The sequence below is a fragment of the Chiloscyllium plagiosum genome, chromosome 48, assembly GCF_004010195.1.
Source record: "Chiloscyllium plagiosum isolate BGI_BamShark_2017 chromosome 48, ASM401019v2, whole genome shotgun sequence".
Taxonomy (NCBI): domain Eukaryota; kingdom Metazoa; phylum Chordata; class Chondrichthyes; order Orectolobiformes; family Hemiscylliidae; genus Chiloscyllium; species Chiloscyllium plagiosum.
The window spans coordinates 5,468,567-5,489,707 of NC_057757.1; the positions used below are offsets into that span (position 1 = coordinate 5,468,567).

Genomic DNA, 21,141 nt, shown 5'->3' on the forward strand with positions numbered 1-21,141 from the left:
TGGCCCCTCTCTTTCCCCCCCTCTCCCCTAACCCACTGTGGGCTCTCTCTCTTTCTCTTCCCCCACCCCTCACCTAGTGTGGGCCCTCTCTCTCTCCCCTCTGGGCCGTTCCCCCTCTCCATTGCTGATGTCCCTCCCAGTCAGAGCTCCCCTCCCCCGAGGCCCCAGGCCTACCTCAATCAGCATCTTAATGCGTGTGATTCGCTGGAAAGGGAGCAGCAGGAAGGACATGAGGGGGAGCCTCTGGCACCTGGGCTGCTCCTGAAGACGGACAACAACGGCTGCAAATTGAGAATTCTCCTCCCTGTGGGTGAGAGAGAGGGTCACGGCAAGGGTCACAGTCAGGGACAGGGCCTACCCCCTCACTCTCCATGGGCCCTCCCTCCCTCTCTCCCCCCCCCCAACCACCACTGTGGGCCTCCCTCTCTGAGGGACAGTACAGAGCCTATCCCCCTCACTCTCCGTGGGCCCTCTCTCTCTCTGAGGGACAGGGACAGGGACAGTGACAGGGTGAGGGTTAAGGTCACGGTGAAAGTGAGGCCATCAGCCCATCGTCTCCAGCACCCCTCCAACACATACACACACAACCCCACCCATCACAGACCTCTCACCCCCCCGCCCCCACACATACTGACCCATTACCCTCCTGCACCAACAATCCCTACGCCCCTCCCCAACTCCTTTAGGAGAGGGAGCGCCATCGCATTCGGAACCTGCCCCTCGATCACCAACAACAACCACCAACTGCCTTCAGATGGCGACTTCGACATGGGTTTCCCCACAAGCAAACATCATCATCAGAGGAAACGGGGTGAACCGATAAGGGCGGCGATGAGGAGCCATTTCCTCACCCACAGAGCAACGAGCCTGTGGAATTCATTACCACAGGGAGGAGCCGACGCAAAAACATTGAATGTATTCGAGAGGCGGCTGGATATAGCCCTTGGGGTGAACGGGGCCAAAGCAGGATTAGGATACTGAGTTGGACGATCAGCCATGATCGTCATGAATGGCAGGGCAGGCTCAATGGGCCGAACGGTCTGCTCCTATCCTGAGAGACAGTGATAGCCAGAGAGCTCTGTTGAAGCTGGGGTTACAGAAAGAGAGAACTGGGGCTAATTTCGGGCCTGGTGGTATTGGAGGTGATCTGAACCCGCCTTGTCGTGTTAACGACAATTCAAGATAGCGGCTCACTATCACCTTCTCGAGGGGCAATAATCCCATGAATAAGATGAGAAAAAAAAAGACCGGAACGATATCTTACATCAGTTGGCTGTACTTCTGTTCCTGGTAGAGCTGGTTACGTACATAGTCAACATACACCTGGAAATTGTGCTGGGCGTGGAAATAAATTATGTCGCAGACGTCAGTTATCATGATACTCTCATCCATCCGCTCTTCAAGATCCTTCAGGAAACTGTTTTTAAAAAGACACAGGCAAAAATGATCTTCCTTGCAGGTTAATATTGACTTCGCCAGGTATCTGCCAGGTCAGAGGTTTCTCGCAGTTGGCTTGGGCCTACTGATCACCATGGCGACGGGGCCTAGATTTGAGGGCTCGCTTAAGGGAGGACAGTGAGTGACAATGCTGCCCAGCACTTCCATTTTGTTTTTAAAAATAAAAGCCCACAAAAGACTGGAGCAGTCTCCAGGAAATCTTTCATGGTACCAGTTAGGCTGGTGCCGGTGGTAATGGCTTCACAGAGGGCAAGATGCCGAGCCATCTCTCCTTGATTCGGCAAGGAAACAGGCAAGTGTTAAAGAATCACAGAACGGTTACACCACGGAGGACAGCTCTCAGGTGCTTACTTTCCTCTCTGCGAGATTAATTCACCCCGATCCCACTCTCCTTGGCTCTTCCCCTAGAACACTGCGAACATTCCCTGACATTTAGCCAATTCCCTTTGGAAACCCAGACTGACCCTGACCTTGCCCCTATCTGCGTGCGAGGTTTCTCCTCGCGCTCCGATGTTGGATACCCCTGGGTGAGGCCTTTAGTGACTGGGTCCACCTTAGTTGTCTGTACCGTACCTTTCACTGACTTCTTTCACCCTGGTGATGCAGGAAAAGAGGGTCTTTTTGTCTCGTAAGATGATGGTGTCGTTCAGGTCCCTGCTGTTCATGAAGTGCTCAATGAGGACGTTCAGGCTGCGGAGGTAGGAGGCCTCGGACGTCAGCACCTCGAACATACTCTGCAACAAAGCACAGGCCACTGAGTCACTCCCTCCAAGGCCGATCTAATCACCGCCCACACCTTCAGATCGGGAAGGCCAACAGCTCCAATGGGATCATGGCTATCCTCAACTTCCTATCTCCCCCATCCCTCGCAACCCTGGATTCCCTTCCCCATTAAAAACCTGCCTCAATCTTCAAGCATATTTACTAACTGAGCCTCTGTGGTAAGTAATTCCATAAATTCACTGTCATTAGGAATAGGAGCAGGAGGAGGCTATCTGGCCCATCAAGCCTGCCCTCCATTCAGTAAGATCACGGCTGATCTTTTTTGTGGACTCAGCTCCACTCACCCTCACCCTTAGTTCCTTTGCTGTTCCAAAAGCTATTTATCAACATTCAACGAGGTAGCCACAACTGGGTAGGGAATTCCACAGATTCACAACCCTTTGGGTGAAGATGTTCCTCCTCAATTCAGTCCAAAATCTGCTCCCCCCCCTCCCCCCCTTATTTAGAGACTATGCCGAGCTGAAAATATGTTGCTGGAACAGCGCAGCAGGTCAGGCAGCATCCAGGGAACAGGAGAATCGACGTTTCGGGCATAAGCCCTTCTTCAGGGTTCCTGCGCTGTTCCAGCAACACATTTTCAGGTCTGATCTCCAGCATCTGCAGACCTCACTTTCTCCTTAGAGACTATGCCCCCTAGTTCGAGTTTCAACCACCAGTGAAAACAGCCTCTCTACTTCCATCTTATCTATTTCCCCTCATAACTTTATACGTTTCTATAAGATCGTCCCTCATTCTTTTAAATTCCAATGAATATAATCCCAGTCGACTCAATCTCTCCTCATAAACCAACCGCCTTAACTGTGGAATAAACCCAGTGAATCACCTCCTCCAGTGCCAGTTTCTCAAGTAAGGAGACCAAAACTGTACGTAGTACTCCACTGCAGCATGGCCTCCCTGCTTTTAAAATCCATCCCTTTAGCAACGAAGGCCCTCAAAATAAAATCCCCCTCATCTCGGTCTTAAAAGTTTGAATCAGAAGTCACCAGATAATAGTCCAACAGGTTTATACGAAATCACAAGCGCTGCTCCTGCGTTGCGATAACGTCTGGTCTGGCCAAGGGGAAAACAACCTTTCCAGAACAACTGTGTCAAGTCCTCTAGGAATCCAAATGTTCTTCTGAACCCCAATGAGTACAGTTTGAAAATAGTTGCCTCCATTACTGTTTGGACAGAGTAAACCCCCCTCTACTAATTTAAATCAACACCACAGAAAAGATTCATCCTGTGTAGTAATCTGTTAAAATTCAAGAGGAAAAGAACTAGCCCAAAAGTCACTGAGTAAAAATTAACACCTTTATTCTTTAAGTCTAACAGAGAATATTAACTAACAACAATTTCCAACTCCTTTAACTTAAGCCTGTCTTTTACCTCCCGCTAGTTTTTGATTTACGAAAAAAGAAAATCACGTTTCAAAACCAGTCAGCTTTGCCAAATCTCCTTTGGAGATTCCCTCCAGGTTGGTTGCTATGTTCTGTTGCGCAGACGTCTTCCACAGACAGGTACCTCTCGGAGAGCTCTTAAACTAGCAGACTACATCTATTGGTCTTTTGGTAGTTCTCCCTCAACTGTTCAAAAATGTACCCCATTTCATTGATTTTAACATTATCAAAATACTAAATTCAAACTTGATTGGAGTTTGGTATCTCGGGGCATAATTTAAATGGATTGGTTAAATTTGAATTTGTTTTTGTCGCGTGGCAACCCGTCTACTGCTAGCTGTTTCGACCGCAATGTTACACTGTTACCTTGTTCAGAACACTTTGTGCTTTGTCAGGCAGCCCTTGCTGGCGTTTCGACTCTCTTAAAGATACAGTACACCTCTACACCTTCGTAACAACTACCTAGGAACAGTCAACACCCGAAAGCACATAAATAATGGTGAATGACACAAGTTCGGTTCAAGGTGTTGGCTTTAAGAAACATCTCAAAAGAATTGGAATTCGGTTTATCAAGTGACACCACAACACGAGTACTGTGTACAACGTCACCAACACACGCCACGCTCTCAGGTACAAAGTACCTCGGTAAAAAAATCTTTAGGTATGAAAGAAAAAGAGAAAAGAAAGAAAAAAGTTACACTGCATTACAGATACACTTAGCATAAGTCAGGCTACAGCCCTTTCTATAAAAAGGGGAGAGACAGAGCGGTTTAGGGAGAGATTTCCAGAGGGCGGGACCTCAGTCAATGAGAGAATAATTCAAATTGACAAGTGCTGGAGAGACCAGATACCGAAATACTGTCATCCCCTTTTTTAACCCCTCACCGGTCCTGGTACCCCCGATTATTTTTATACTGGAAATGTTTCATGTAAACAGGTCACGTTGTTACCGCACCCACTCGCCAGCAGAGGCGCTGCTGCACTACTAGGAGAAAACTGACGAGTATGGAGATTTGAGGGCTGTTGGACTAGAGGAGGTGACATAATGAGGGAGCATGGGGTGTGATGAGAATTTTTAATGAGGCACTGATTTAAATGGAGGCAAATACAATAGGGGCATTTAAGGGGCTTTCAGAAAAGCACATGAAAATGCAAGATTTAGCAGGATATGGAGCAAGGACAGGTAGAAAGGATTAATTTAAATTTGGCGTCAGGTTCAGCACAGCAAAGTGGGCCGAAGGGCCTGTTGCTGTGCTACAGAGCCAGGGGGTCAGCAGTGCAGAGTTGACCAATGAAATGCAGTCTCTATTTTAAAAGGTCAATATCTGGGCCCCTTCAGCCCATCTACCTGAACCACCTCCATCTCGCCTTCCCCTTGTCCCACCATAACCCCACAACGAATGCCTCTCGTCCTCAGCCATGAAGTAACTACGCCGCGCCGCCATTTTCTCACCAGTAGCACAGCAGCGCCTCTGCTGGTGAGAGGGCGCGGTTACAGCGTGACCTGTTTACATGGAACGTTTCCAGTATAAAAATAACTCGAAAAAAGGGGATGGCAATATTTCAGATAATGAATAGGTCGATAAAAATCTGCGGAAAGCAGTGTGGGAGATGAGAGACACGGGATTTTTCACATGAATAACATCTTTTAAGGATGGTCTCAGAAATTCTAGTTTCAATTCGGCCCTCTTTAATCCCAAAATGCTTAACCTTCACTAACAGAGTAGTCATTCATCAGACTGTCACGCAAGGCCCAATAAACTGTGAATGACAGTAAATCCTTGTTGAAGAGAAATGGGTCTTCATCGCTGACCTTCAAACCTTAATCCCTGCCAATAAGCGCTGCTGTGTCCAAAAGATCTTTGATCACATTCCCATCGTTATTAAGATCACTGACTTAAAAAAAAAACACGCTTCAACAAGACGGTCGAAGGCAAAACCTTGCCTTGATATAGTGCCACCCGAGACCATCCCACTGAGGCACCCATCAGTCCTGTGATGGAGGAAAACGGGGTGGCCATTTTTGCACAGCAAGATCCCACTACCAACTCACTTCCCTTCAGGCCCAAAAAGAGAAAATGACAAACAAATAATCGTCACGTTGCTTAGGGGCTAACTGTCGGCCCAGGGGTGGGGTGCAGGCCAAGGAGGGGGGGGGGGGGGGGGGGATGGCACAGTAGAGCTTCCCTGCTCCCCATTCCCAAAATAACAGCCGTGGGATCTTACCCATCCATCTCACCGACCGGCCCAGCTCTCGGTTTAGGCTCATCTCCGGCCCCCTAACACGGGGTCAGGGTAGGGGAAGGGGAGCTAGACATTGTAGACGGTACAAACGATCTCAAAAGGAAATCCTGGTGAGCTAAGAAAGGATTAATCCAGCCATTGCTTGAAGATTTGTTCTGTCTCAAATTAAACTGCCGGAGAAATGCTCACGAGAGGTTTGCTCGACATGGATTACATCTTTCTGTCTCCTCAGTGCTCCTGCCCAGTCTACCCTTCCTAGACCGGGAATTCCTAAGTCGGACACAGGGATATTTTCCACTTGACGATGCCAATGGGAGCTTCTACTGAGTTGGCATCAAGGCCTGGCAGAGGGAGGGAATTGCACCAAAGGGCTCACTCATGATGATGGCTGCCCAATTCAGTCTGGCCTCCCGGCGACAGTAGGCCCGGAGTCTGGCCTCCCGGCGACAGTATGCCCACAGCCCGGACCCTTGGCGGCAGGAGACCTGGAGCCTGGCCTCTTGGCGACAGTAGGCCTGGAGCCCGGACCCTTGGCAGCAGGAGACCTGGAGCCTGGCCTCCCGGCGACAGTAGGCCTGGACCCCGGACCCTTGGCAGCAGGAGACCTGGAGCCTGGCCTCTTGGCGACAGTAGGCCTGGAGCCCGGACCCTTGGCAGCAGGAGACCTGGAGCCTGGCCTCTTGGCGACAGTAGGCCTGGAGCCCGCACCCTTGGCAGCAGGAGACCTGGAGCCTGGCCTCTTGGTGACAGTAGGCCCACAGCTCCGATGCTGCCATGGTAGCGGAACCAGGGTCTCCTGGGGCAACTCCATCTTCATTGCTGTTCTTGGGGCAGGACCCCCTTGAGGCCCACAACACCTTGCAGAAGCCCTGAAGCCTAGTTTGAACCGAAGGTAACCACTTACTTGAGTCATTTCTTTTTATCCTTATCGTAACTCAAAAGTGGCACAAAATATCTTTAAGATATATAGCGACAACCAATAACTAGATACGCGTGTATATAGACACAAATAGAAACTTGGGCACGGCCACAGAGTGTTGCCGCGAGGAATCCTGTAGTCCAATAGCCAGCTAACCTCTGGTTAAGACCCACAGATTTGTGCCCGACACACTTCCCTCGGAGTGTAGGGATGTAGGCAAAGGGAGAAATTGAGGGGGGTCGGGAGGGGTAGGTAGGGACGGCACAATCAGATCAGCTATTAGGATAGCAGAGAAACAGAATGGAGGTGACAAGGGGGCTGAATGCCCCCCATTCCAACTCCCGTCTGTTGAATTCCGCCTTCACAGGGCTCCTAAGCTGTCTCTACCCGCCCCAGAGTTTGTAGCTCAGGGTCACACGAAGGTGAGAACATAAGAACCAGGAGCGGGCCGTTCGGCCCTTCGAGCCTGCTCCGCCATTCAATAAGATGGCGGCTGATCGTTTCGTGGCCTCAGCTCCACTTAACCCGTCCCCATCGCTCTAACCCTTAATTCCTCCGTTGGTCAAAAAATATCCAACATCACTTTAAAAGCATTTACTGAAGTAGCGGTCAACGACTTCCCTGGGCGGGGAATTCCATAGATTTCCAACCCTCTGGGTGAAGAAGTTCCATCTCAATTAAGGGGAGCGGATTTAGAATGGAATTTCGAGGCTATGCCCTCTTGTCCCAGTTGCACCCGCCAGTAGGAAACATCCTCTCTATTTCTATCTTATCTATTCCCTTCATAATTTTATACGTTTCCATAAAGATCCTCCCCTCATTTCTCCTAAATTCCAACGAATGGAATCCCAGTCTCTCGCCCATAAATCCCCTCAACTCCCGGCGCTCGAGCGAGAATGTTTCCCCCACTTCCTCCCCAACACCCTGTGTCCCTCCCCCACTCTCGCCAACCCTCCTCACCTCCTGGAGCCTGCATTCCTGCTGGCTCAGGTCAGTCAGGATCCCACTCTGTCGCACTGTGTTCAGGTTCTGCCACAGGGCCTGCAGCCTCGGAGTCTGGAGGGAGGCGGCGTCGCCGTCGGGAACCAGGGGGATGCTCTCGTAGGCGTAGTCCTCGCTGGTCTTGCTGGAGTCTCGCATCAGGGTCTGCCGTTTAATCTCCTTCTTGATCACCGTCTCCCTGTACGTTTGGTACAAAGGTTCTAGAACCAAAGGGTGGGGGTCGGGGAATGGGGAAGTCAGGTCAATCACGGCCATAGTGGGTCCTCTCAAATACCACGGCAACACGACCTTTCACCATCTACCCTCGGGTGTGTACTGGGCGGGAAGGCCAGCGCCTGGCCCAGGCAGCACAGACTGCGCTAGCTAGGCCATGCCCAATGCATGGAGGTAGGCTGCATTCCAAAGGATATCCTCAGTGGAGAGCTCGCAGCCAGGAACAGACTCACTGGGTGTCTCCATCTGCACCACAAGGGACATGAAAGTGTTTGATATCGTTACGGAGCCCTGGGAAAGGCTTGCAGCTGACTGCACGAGATGGAGAAGCACCCTGAACCGACACCTCAAAACAGGGGGAAGGAGGCTGGTGAGCCCTGCAGCAGACAAGCAGGAAGGAGTGCAGCAGCTCTGGCAGATACAGACTCAGAGAGATATACAGCACGGAAACAGACCGTTTGGTCCAACCCGTCCATGCCGACCAGATATCCCAACCCAATCTAGTCCCACCTGCCAGCACCTGGCCCATATCCCTCCAAACCCTTCCTATTCATATACCCATCCAAATGCCTCTTAAATGTTGCACTTGTACCAGCCTCCATCACTTCCTTTGGCAGCTCATTCCATATACGTACCACCCTCCGAGTGAAAAAGTTGCCCCTTAGGTCTCTTTTATATCTTTCCCCTCTCACCCTAAACATATCACCTCTAGTTCTGGACTACCCCACCCCAGGGAAAAGACCTTGACTATTTACCCTATCCATGCTCCCCCTCATGATTTTATAAACCTCTATAAGGTCAGCCCTCAGCCTCCGGCGCTCCAGGGAAAACAGCCCCAGCCTGTTCAGCCCCTCAACCAAGATCAATGACCACATACAGATGTGACCCTTGTGACCAGGACTGTCACTCCAGCGTTGGTCTCTTCAGTCACAACGGACGTTGCTTCAGGGAAGCAGAAGGCTAGAGCAACGCTGATGCAACCCATGGTCAGCCATGACCGAGAGGGGCCCCACCCACCCTCGGGAACTGTGTGCCCACCCAATGTACCTCCTGCCACACATTCCCTTTGCCTCTTACCGCCCCCCCCTTCCCATAAGAAAGGGGTAGACCATTTACCCCATCGCGTTTGGTCCATGATGCAGTCAGAATATGCCTGAGGCAACTATGGCTTCAATTCCCCGTGATACCCCCCCCGACCCCCTTCTCAATGACAAATCCCTCTACCTCAGTCCTGGAACATATTCAAAGCCAACCACCCCTCCTTCTCCCCACCGGGAGGGAAAACTTTCGAACCTTCAAAGCCGTCCAAGAGAGAAAGATAAACATCTTCCTCAACTCCAGTGTAAAGCCTTTAGTTTGAAAGCGTGTCCCCTCGTCTTTAGACTCCCCTCCCACTCACCCTTACCAGGGGCAACGTCCTTCAGTCATCTACTCTGCACTCCACCCCTCACTTCCCGCCACACCCCAAAGTCTTAATGCTTCAATAGGATCATCTCGCATTCTTCCAAGCTCCCACCGGAGCGTAGGCCTGACCACCCATTCTAACACAGAGTCCTACAGCTCAGAAACAGACCCTTCGTACACGCTGACCAGATATCTTAAATTAATCTCGTTCCATTTGCCTGTGTCAGGCCCATTATCCCCCTAAACCCTTCCTATTCATCTACCCATCCACATGCCTTTTAAATGCTGTAATTGTACCAGCCTCCACCACTTCCTCTGGCAGCTCATTCCATACATGTACCACCCTCTGCATGAAAAAGTTGCTCGTTAGGTTCCTTTTAAACGTTTTCCCTCTCACTTTAAACCTATGCCCTCTAGATCTTGACTCCCCTACTCTGGGGGGAAAAGACTTTGCCTATTTACACTATCCGTGCCCCTCATGATTTTGTAAACCTCTATAAGGTCACCCCTTAGTCTCCGACGCTCCAGGGAAAACAGCCCCAGCCTGTTCAGCTCTCCCTGTAGCTCAGATCCTCCAACCCTGGCAACATCCTTATAAATCTTTTCTGAACCCTCTCAAGTTTAACAACATCCTTCCGATAGGAAGGAGACCAGAATTGCACGCAATATTCCAACAGTGGCCTAACCAATGTCCTGTACAGCCACAACATGACCTCCCAACTCCTGTATCCAATACTCTGACCAATAAAGGAAAGCATACCAAATGCCTTCTTCACTATCCTATCTACCTGCGAATCTACTTTCAAGGAGCTATGAACCTGGACTCCAAGGTCTCTCTGTTCAACAACATTCCCCAGGACCTTATCATTAAGTGCATAATTCCTGCTCGGATTTGTCTTTCTAAAATGCAGCACCTCGCATTTATTGGAATTAAACTCCATCTGCCACTCCTCAGCCCATTGACCCATCTGATCAAGACCCCATTGTAATCTGAGGTAACCCTCTTCGCTGTTCACTCCACCTCCAATTTTGGCGTCATCTGCAAACTTACTAACTGTACCTCTTATGCTGGCATCCAAATCATTTATGTAAATGACAAAGAGTAGTGGACCCAGCACCGATCCTTGGGGCACTCCACTGGTCACAGGCCTTCAGTCTGAAAAACAACCCTCCACCACCACCCTCTGTCTTCTACCTTCGAGCCAGTTCTGCATTGAAATGGCTGGAAAAGCTCAGCGACCACTCTTGGAGAAAGAGCGGAGTTCATGTTTCAGGGTCCGGCGACCCTTCCTCAGACCTGATGCTAACTGCAAAACAGTTCAGTCTTATGCAGAAGGCCGGGGGCGGGCGGGGGGGAGTAAGGTGTAAACAATAAGTGGAGATAAAGCCCAAAGACTGAGAAAAGAACAGTTGGCCACACAAAGAAGTGGATAACACTCCTTGGAGAACAAATAGCTGCTGATGAGGACTATCAGGAGTTAACAATGGGCTGTGCGCAATAGCAGACTCTGTGATAACAAGGCCTGGCATGTGGGGGGTTGGGTAAGGAGGTGGGAGATAGTGCCTCACATTGCTGAACTCAATACTGAGTCTGGAACCTTCCTGGAGTACTGCATACAGTTTTGGTCTCCCTGCCTGAGAAAGGATGTACATGGCGCTGGAGGGGGTGCACAGGAAGATCACTCGGAGTTGAGAGGGTTGGCTTATGAGGAGAGACTGGGACTATATTCATTGAAATTTATTAGTCAGAGTATTGAGTACAGGAGTTGGGAGGTCATGCTGCGGCTGTACAGGACATTGGTTAGGCCACTGTTGGAATATTGTGTGCAATTCTGGTCTCCTTCCTATCGGAAAGATGTTGTGAAACTTGAAAGGGTTCAGAAAGGCTAGATGAACAAGGGGGTGGGGAATTCTCTGCCGTGGAAAGGCATTGATGCCCAACTACTGAATATTTCTAAAAGAGTTGTCTGTGGGGGGTGGAGGGGTTAAGGGATCAAAGGGTGTGGGGGCGGGGCAGAGGGAGAAAACAGAATGGGATGATCAGCCACGATCACACGGAACAGCAGCAGGCCTGGCGGGCCGAATGGCCCACTGCTGCTCCTGTTCCTTTCGCGTCAGCGTGAGGGGTGACGGAGACAGATTCAACAGGGAGGTTCAAAATGGGAGCAGTACTGGAACGCTGCAGAGGCCTAACAGCGAGTGAGCTAGTCCCAGCACGAGGGGCCAAATGGCCTGTCATTTCCAAATCCAGGAGCCGCCAGCAGTTAGGTAGATATTCAATAAAATAGGGAAAAGGACAAGATAGCGAGATGGGGAGTGGGGGGGTGGGGAGAGAGAGGGGGCTGACGCTGTACAAACAGGTTCAGAATGAACTCTGTGGCTGGCAGATAAATTCCAATCTTTATTAACAATTTAATAAAGATCTGTAAAATATTTTTAATCATGAAGCCATGGTCTGGTTGACACAGGCTGGAGAAACGAGCCTCCCCATGGTGAGAGACCGTGTTACTTGGGGGGTACAAAAGGAAAGCGTGGGCAGGGGACAATTAGAAGGGAGGTGCAGACAGACGCATGATCCGGAACCTTCCGTTAAAGTTCACCTTTGTTCTGTTTCTGTTTGCCGAGTCCCCTTTCAGCATCAGAGTTTCCAAAATGCGCTCGGGGTGTCTCCCCGTTAGCACAAAGTCCTCTCTCACATCCTTTCACTTTCTCAAACAAACAATCATAGGATCCCGACAGTGTGGAAGCAGGCCATTCAGCCCGTTGAGTCCACACCGTCCCGCTGAAGACACGCCTTAAACGTTGCCAACGTACCTCTTTCCACCACCTCCACTGGCAGTGTGTTCCAGGCACCCACCACCCTCCTTGTGAAAACTGTCCCCCTATTTCTCCCCTAAACTTTCCCCCTCTCACCTTGAACCAGTGTTCTCTTGTAGTTGAGCCCTCCACCCTGGGGTCAAAGCCTCTGACTATCCACCCTATCCATACCTCTGGTTAAAAATCACCCAACACCAGGTTCTAGTCCAACAGGTTGACTTGGAAGCACTAACTTTCAGAGCGCTGCTACAACCACCTGATGAAGGAGCGTCGCTCTGAAAGCTAGTGCTTCCAATTAAACCTGTTGGACTACAACCTGGTGTTGTGTGATTTTTAACTTTGTCTAACACCGGCATCTCCAAATCATGTCTACCTCTGGTAATTTTGTAGATCTCTATCAGATTGCCCCTCAACCTCTGCCTTTCCAGTGAAAATAATCTGAGTTTAGCCAACCTCTCCTCATAACTAAAGTCCTCCAATTCTGTAAAACCTTCTCTGTGACACAGAGTCTAGAGTCATAGAGATGTACAGCATGGAGAAAGACCCTTCGGTCCAACCTGTCCATGCCGACCAGATATTCTAACCCAATCTAGTCCCACCTGCCAGCACCCGGCCCATATCCCTCCAAACCCTTCCTATTCATATACCCATCCAAATGCTTCTTAAAATATTGCAATTGTACCAGCCTCCACCACATCCTCTGGCAGCTCATTCCAAACACGTACCGCCCTCTGCATGAAAAGGTTGCCCCTTAGGTCTCTTTTATATCTTTCCGCTCTCACCCTAAACCTATGCCCCTCTAGTTCTGGACTCCCTGACCCCAGGGAAAAGACTTTGCCTATTTATCCTATCCATGCCCCTCATAATTTTGTAAACCTCTATGAGGTCACCCCTCGGCCTCCAACGCTCCAGGGAAAACAGCCCCAGCCTGTTCAGCCTCTCCCTATAGCTCAAACCCTCCAACCCTGGCAACATCCTTGTAAATCTTTTCTGAACGACATCTCCAAAGCCTTCACCTCCTTCTGGTAGTGTGGCGACCAGAACTCCACGCGGTATCCCATATGCGGCCTAAAGTTTTATACACTGTAACACAACTTGCCACCTTTTATATTCAATGCCCTGAAAGGCCTCATGCTTTCACGGCCACTTTACCCATCCGTCTTGTGGACCTGTACATCCAAATCCCTCTCTACGTCAATGAGCACCAACGGCCCCCTGTCTCTCTGCCAACAGGTCTGTATTGCCTCTTCATTGAAACAGTCAATGTCGAAGCAGAGTAGGCCTATCGACCTCCCAAGGCGAAAGTGAGGACTGCGGACGCTAGAGATTAGAGTCGAGAGTGCGGTGTTGGAAAGGCACAGCAGGTCAGGCAGCAGGATGTTTCGGGCAAAAGCCCTTCAATCGGGAATGATTGACCTTCCAAGGCTGCTTCACCGTTTAATAGGATCACATCCGAACATCCAGTACCCTGTTCCCACTCTCTCCCCTTCAATTCCCGCCTCAGGCGACTGACTGTGTGGAGTTTGCACATCCTCCCCATGTCTGCATGGGTTTCCTCCCACAGTCCAAAAAAACGTGCAGGTCAGGTGAATTGGCCATGCTAAATTGCCCGTAGTGTAAGGTGAAGGGGTAAATGTAGGGGAATGGTTCTGGGTGGGTTGCGCTTCAGTGGGTCGGTGTGGACTTGTTGGGCTGAAGGGCCTGTTTCCACACTGTAAGTAATCTAATCTAATCTAAAATAAAACTAAAACTAGGAAATCTGACACGTTCTCAAAACTCCACCACCCCCCATCTCAGATTCTTCAGTTAATTATCTTCCTACCGGACCCCCTTGATTACGAACTTCCCGCCAACAGAGGCGGTCTCTCCCTAACCACGCCTTGGGATTTAAAACACCCCGATTAAGTCAGTCAGGTACGTACCTCATAGGAAGTGGAGTCACAGGTAGACGGGGGAGGAGGGAGGGGGTTAAGGTGGCGTTTGAGATGTTCACCTCCATTTCTTGGCCCACTGGGTAGAGGGAGTTGGGATGTCATGTCACAGTGGTACGGGGCGTTGGTGAGTTTTGGAGGAATACACGCCAGGAGCAGGCAGCTGGGACTAGTTTAGGTAAAAACAATGACTGCAGATGCTGGAAACCAGATTCTGGATTAGAGTGGTGCTGGAAAAGCACAGCAGTTCAGGCAGCATCCAAGGAGTGTGAAGGGCTTTTGCCCGAAACACCGATTTTCCTGCTCCTCGGATGCTGCCTGAACTGCTGTGCTTTTCCAGCACCACTCTACTCCAGAGCTGGGACTAGGTTAGTTTGAGATTAGGGTTGGGATGGGCTAGTTGGGCCGAAGAGTCTGCTTCCATGCTGAATGGCTCTACAATTCTCCCTGTGGCTCTCTACGCTCCGCGGAGAGATATCCCAGCTTCCCCACGCTCTCTTCATGTCCCTGGTAACCCTTCGATGGACCAGATTTCACATCCTTTCTCAAGTAGAGGTGGTCGCAAGTCTCCAAGTAGGGCTTCCCACAATGAGGCCCGTCATTCCACAGCCACCCTGTACTGTACTGTCAGCATCTACCAATCCCCCGTTCCTCAGATATCCCACACCTCAATCGTTACTCAATATTTACCGCTCTCAAATTGGGATTCCCAGTTGGTCGAGTTCCGATTGCCGGTCTTCACATCACTACGATAAAGGAGAGGTGAAACAGTTGTCATTAGCGGTCCAATCCATCGGAATTATTACACGTCTCCAACGCACACCATGGTTAAAGGGAAGGCCTTGATTCACAAACTGTTGTTAACACATCACAACAGCAGACAGATGGAGTCACAGAGCCATACAGCACGGAAACAGACCCTTCATCGCCACCCGTCCACGCCAACCAGATTTCCAAAATTAATCCAGTCCCATTTCCCAGCATTTGGCCCATATCCCTCTAAACCCTTCCTATCCAGATACCCATCCAGATGCCTTTTAAATGCTATAATTGTACCAGCCTCCACCATTTCCTCTGGCAGCTCATTCTCTCCACGCACCACCCTCTGTGTGAAAAAAGTTACCTCTCGAGCCCCTTTTAAGTCTTTCCCCTCTCACCTTTAAACCTATGCCTTCTGGTTTTGGACTCCCCCTACCCTGGGGAAAAGACCTTGTCTATTCATCCTATCCATGTCCCTTATGATTTTATAAACCTCTATAAGACCATAAGACATAGGAGTTGAAGTAAGGCCATTCGGCCCATCAAGTCCACTCGCGCAATTCAATCAGGGCTGATGGGCATTTCAGCGCCACTTACCTGCACTCTCCCCGTATCCCTTAATTCCTTGTGAGATTAAGAATTTATCAATCTCTGCCTTGAAGACATTTAACATCCTGGCCTCCACTGCACTCTGTGACAATGAATTCCACAGGCCCACCACTCTCTGGCTGAAGAAATGTCTCATTTCCGTTGTAAATTGACCCGCTCTAATTCTAAGGCTATGCCCATGGGTCCTAGTCTCCCTGTCTAACAGAGACAACTTCCCAGCATCCACCCTTTCTAAGCCATGAATTATCTTGTATGTTTTTATTACATCTCCCCTCAACCTTCTAAACTCTAATGAATACAATCCCAGGATCGCAGTTATTCATCGTACGCTAGGCCTACCATTCCAGGGATCATCCGTGTGAATCTCCGCTGGACACGCTCCAGTGCCAGTATGTCCTTCCTGAGGTGTGGGGCCCAAAATTAGACAATATTCCAAATGGGGCCTAACCAAAGCTTTATAAAGTTTTAGTAGCACATTGCTGCTTTTACATTCCAACCCTCTTGAGATAAAACCCTCTATGAGGTCACCCCTCAGCCTCTGACGCTCCAGGGAAAACAGTCCCAGCCTATTCAGCCTCTCCCTATAGCTCAAACCCTCCAACCCTGGCAACATCCTTGTAAATCTTTTTCATGCAGAGGATGGGACGTATGTGGAATGAGCTGCCAGAAGAAGTGGTGGAGGCTGGTACAATTACAACATTTGAAAAACATTTGGATGGGTATATGAATAGGAAGGTTTGGAGGGATATGGGCTGGGTGCTGGCAAAATGGGATTAGATTACTTTAGGATATCAGGTCAGCATGGACAGGTTGGACCGAAGGTTCTGTTTCTGTGTTGTATGACTCCATGACACTGAAAGAGTGGTGCCCAGTACAGCCTGGAGTCAGGGCCCAGTGTGGACTGGAGGCTAAATGCTGGTGTGGACTGGGGTGGAAGGGTCGTAATTCTGAACTTCTCATTTCGCGGTTTTCTAATTATTCGTACGGTCGGGATTGCTGGATTTTTCATTTCTTTATTTTTCTAATATTTATTTCCTCCCCCCTCCAGTTGAAGAATCTGTACCCGGAGACCCTGGATCCAAGATGGCGGCCGTATGTAGCCAGTTGTAAACTTTTCGCTGAACTGATTGGAGGGCGTGCATGTAACAATAAAGCTCATTCCATTCAGTGACATCAACGCCAGAAAAGTCCGGGAATTTCGCCCGTGAAGGACAGTAGAATGGAGAGATCGCTTTGCAGCCCTGCGAGGAGAGTTGGACAGGAAGTGATCTCACCTGCTCTCTACAATCTCCAGATGGGCCTCATAACCGTCATGTCTTGAACCATCATCAAGAGCTGCCAAGAACAATAACATGTTAAAGCAACACTGCACAATATTATGAGACAGATGCTGACCGTCAACCTTTTCTCTCCCTCAGAGATTAAATGTCTAAGACTAAGGAGCGGGTGTTTAAGGTGAGAGGGTGCAAGTTCAAAAGGAGATGCGAGGGGCAAGTTCTTTTTTTGACACAGAGTCTGGAACGTGCTGCTAGGAGCGGTGATGGAGGTAGATATGATAGGGTAGTTTAAGGGGCTTTTAGATAAGCACATGCGTATGCAAGGAATGGGGAGGTTATGGAGCAAGGGCAGGCAGAAGGGATTCATTTTGGAAGATCAAATTTGAATGCAGAATACAGGGTTAAAGGCAGTAGTCTTGGCACTGTGGAGGAACAGAGGGATCTTGAGGTCCATGCCCATAGATCCCTCAAAGTTGCCACTCAAGGTTGATAGGGTTGTTAAGAAGGCGTATGGTGTGCTCGCTTTCATTAGCAGGGGGATTGAGTTTAAGAGCCGTGAGGTTATGTTGCAGCTCTATAGAGCCCTGGTTAGACCACACTTGGAATGCTGTGTTCAGTTCTGGTCACCTCATTATAGGAAGGATGTGGAAACTTTAGAGAGGGTGCAGAGGAGATTTACCAGGATGCTGCCTGGACTGGAGGGCACATCTTATGAAGAAAGATTAGATTCCCCCTACAGTGTGGAAACAGGCCCTTCGGCCCAAGCAGTTCACACCGACCCTCCGAAAAGTAACCCACCCAGACCCATTTCCCTAATGCACCTAACACTACGGGCAATTTAGCACGGCCAATTCACCCTGACCTGCACATATTTGGACTGTGGGAGGAAACCGGAGCACCCAGAGGAAACCCACACAGACATGGGGAGAACATGCAAACTCCACACCGACAGTCGCCCGAGGCTGGGATCGAACCTGGGACCCTGGCGCAGTGAGGCAGCAGTGCTAACCACTGAGCCGCTGTGCCGCCCTAAAGGTGGAGGGAGCGAGGGCTTTTCTCATTGGAGCGAAGAAGGAGGAGAGGTGACTTGTTAGAGGTGTACAGGACGATGAGAGGAAAGCCAAAGACATTTCCCAGGACAGAAATGTCAATCACGCGAGGGCATAATTTTAAAGATAATTGGAGGAAGGTTTAGGGGTAGGATCTGTACACACAGAGTGGCGGGTACATGGAACACACTGCCAGCAGTGTTGTAGAGTCAGAGACATTTAAGCGACTCTTGGATAGGCACACGGAAGATAGTAAAATGAAGGGAATGTAGGTTAGTCTGATCTTAGAATAGGATAAAAGGCCAGCATAACAGAGGGCCGAAGGGCCTGTATTGTGCTGTACTGTTCTACATTCTAGAAGGGATTACTTGCTTTTGGCGTCATTAACAGCACAACATGGTGGGCCGAACAGCCTGTTCCTGTGTTGTACTGTTTGATGAATGTATGTCCAGACTGGGAGATCTATCCTCCATTTGCTGCCCTGGTCTGGACTCTGAGCCAGTGTTCCAACTCCCGATCACCATCCCACAACGTGCGTGAGGGAGACAAACAGGTCTCAGCTGTAGAGTTTCTTTTAGCAACATCCCAAGCATAGGTTTACTTATATAAAAAAAATCCCTCGCAGTTAAATCAGAGGTAAATCTAGGCCTTCTCAAGCTCAGGGGTTGGAGGGAGGGCTTAGTTTCAGACAAAACAATAAAAACACACAAATGCTGGAATCCAAAGCAGACGAGCAGCAGGCTGGAAGGAAACAGACGCAGACACAGGGAGAACAAATGTGTGGAGTTTGCGCATTCTCCCAGTGTCTGCGTGGGTTTCCTCCAATGGTCCAAAGATGTGCAGGTTAGGGTGACTTGGCCATGCTAAATTACCCATAGTGCACAGGGATGTGCAGGTTAGGATGGATTGGCCATGCTAAATTACCCATAGTGCACAGGGATGTGCAGGTTAGGGTGAATTGGCCGTGCTAAATTACCCATAGTGCTCAGGGATGTGCAGGTCAGGGTGGATTAGCCATGCTAAATTACCCATAGTGCCCAGGGATGTGCAGGTTAGGGTGCCTTGGCCATGCTAAATTACCCATAGTGCACAGGGATGTGCAGGTTAGGGTGGATTGGCCATGCTAAATTACCCATAGTGCCCAGGGATGTGCAGGTTAGGGTGCCTTGGCCATGCTAAATTACCCATAGTGCACAGGGATAGCAGGTTAGGGTGGATTGGCCGTGCTAAATTACCCATGTTTGCCCACCCACTCAACTCGTCCAAACGGGGCTTGGGGGAGAATGTAAGGACTCAGGATATGGAGGCAGGTCATCACACTGAACAGAGGAGTGGGACTCGAGGGACTAAATGGCCTACGCCTGCTGTGGCGAGAGGGTGGTAGAGAGGATTTCGGACACTGAAACGGGGGGGGTGGGGGTAGTCCTCCCAACGAGGAGGGAAGGTTCCAGAAGCAGTCCGTACCCAGGTCGTAGACTGCGTCATAAAGCCCCGGCTGGTGCTTGTCTTTGGGGCTGGGCGGTGCCGAGCGCGTCACCTTGGGGCTGGGGGGTTCCGGTAGGCCGCAGGCTGCCACGGGCCGACGAGAGGCCATCTCCTCCGCCACGGGGGGGGGCTGCTCGCCGGCCGGGGGCAGCTGCCGCTTCTGGATGTGGAGGTTCAGCTCGCCCACGCACTTGGAGATCTTGTCCAGGTCGGAGGCCGTGTACCGCTGCCTGAGGAGAGCGAGCCTCTGCTGAGGTAAGTGCGGTGCGTCCGCCACGGGGGCTACCGGTCTGTTCCGTCGTAAGGGTTTGGGCACTGCGTTGGGGGGCCTGGCCGGCGGCCGGGGCCGGAGCCTGTCCTCCTTAGAGATGACCTGCGACCCGGGCGGGAGGGAGAGGGCGCCGTTTCCGCCATTGACCTCATCTCTCAAAATGGCCGCCTCCTGCTCCTCCGGGCGCGTGACGCCTTCCTTCTCCTCTGTCCCGGAGAGATCCGCGTCGGTGACGTGCAGGATGAAATGGAAATGCCCGGTCCCCGAGGAATCTGAGCCGGAGTGATCGGAACCGTCCGTCTCGTCCTGGCCTTCAGGCAGTGCTTTCCAGACCAGCACCATCCCGGGCCTTTGGAGGTGACACATGCATGGACAACCGGGCGGACAGTGCCACACTTCCGCCGTCTCTCCAGCCGCTGGCAACTCCATCTCGAGTCCTGTGGGAAAGAGAAGAGGGAGGAGGGTGCGCGGAAATCAGGCTTTTAAAGAAATAAATCAACCATCGCCTGACAAACTCACCCCCTGGCGTCAAAAACTTAGGAACTAGGCTGTTCAGCCCTTTGTACCTCATCCACCATTCGGAGAAACCAGCAGGAGGCCGTTCAGCCCTCCGAGGCACTCTGCTGTTCAACAGGATTCATGGCCGACTGTCCAACTCACTCCCCCCGTTCCCGCTTGCAGCCCCAAGAACTATATCTAACTCCGTAAAAAAATGTCAATATTTTGGTCTCAATCCCTTCCCATGGCAGTAAATTCCACAGGCTCCCCACTCTCTGGGTGAGAGAGAGAGAAGGTCTCTGGGTGAAGACATTTCTCACTGTCTCAGCCCAAAATGGCCCACCCGGTATCCTTGAACTGTGACCCCTGGGTTCAGGAGTCACTGGTCATTGGGAACAATGCTCCTGCGTTTAACCCTCTCCAGTCCTATTAGAATCTGATTGATTGTAAATGGATGGATCTCATAGAAACCAAAGACCCTTCCTACATTGTTTATAATCTCGTTCAGTGTCTTCTGTTGGGTAGGAGATACAAAAACATGTATTGACAGATTCAAGGCAAGCTTCTTCCCCATTGTTACTAGACTCCAGAATGGACCTCTTAAGTTTAACGATGACCTTGCCCTTTGTGCACACTCTCTGCAGCTGTAACATTCTATTCCTCGCTCTTTTCCCTCACTCTAATACACTCTGTATGGTGCGAGCTGCCTGTGCTGCACACAAAACAAAACTTTTCACTGTACTGAGGTACATGGGATAATAATTAATCGAATCAAAATTTATTTAGTGCCGGTGTGGCAGAACGGCACAACATTCCACCCTCCCCTGGATCCTTCGAGAGCTGAGGTTTGGGGAGCAATTTTCAAAAAAAAAAAAGGGGGTGGATGGAAAGGAAGGAAGGGAGGGGGGGGGGGGGCAAGATTTAAAAGGGATCTAAGGGGCAACTTTTTCACACGGAGGGTGATACGTGCATGGAATGAGCTGCCAGAGGAAGTGATGGAGGCTGGTACAATTGCAACACTTAAAAGGCATCTGGATGGGTAT

At 50.3% G+C, this 21,141-nt stretch overlaps 1 protein-coding gene across 3 annotated transcripts in view; it reads right to left on the minus strand.

The window, feature by feature from the left end:
* The window catches only part of LOC122544346 (rho guanine nucleotide exchange factor 15-like), a 51,583-nt gene that overhangs the window by 7,455 nt on the left and 22,987 nt on the right, over window positions 1-21,141 (minus strand). For all 3 annotated transcript variants that reach the window (XM_043683556.1, XM_043683554.1, XM_043683555.1), the window contains exons 3-9: window positions 19,309-20,037; window positions 16,793-16,853; window positions 14,841-14,896; window positions 7,744-7,985; window positions 2,032-2,192; window positions 1,265-1,417; window positions 175-304 (exon numbers count right to left, since the gene is read on the minus strand). In XM_043683556.1, the coding sequence (XP_043539491.1) occupies window positions 175-304; window positions 1,265-1,417; window positions 2,032-2,192; window positions 7,744-7,985; window positions 14,841-14,896; window positions 16,793-16,853; window positions 19,309-20,037 (1,532 nt within the window). The remainder of the gene's footprint in view (window positions 1-174; window positions 305-1,264; window positions 1,418-2,031; window positions 2,193-7,743; window positions 7,986-14,840; window positions 14,897-16,792; window positions 16,854-19,308; window positions 20,038-21,141) is intronic.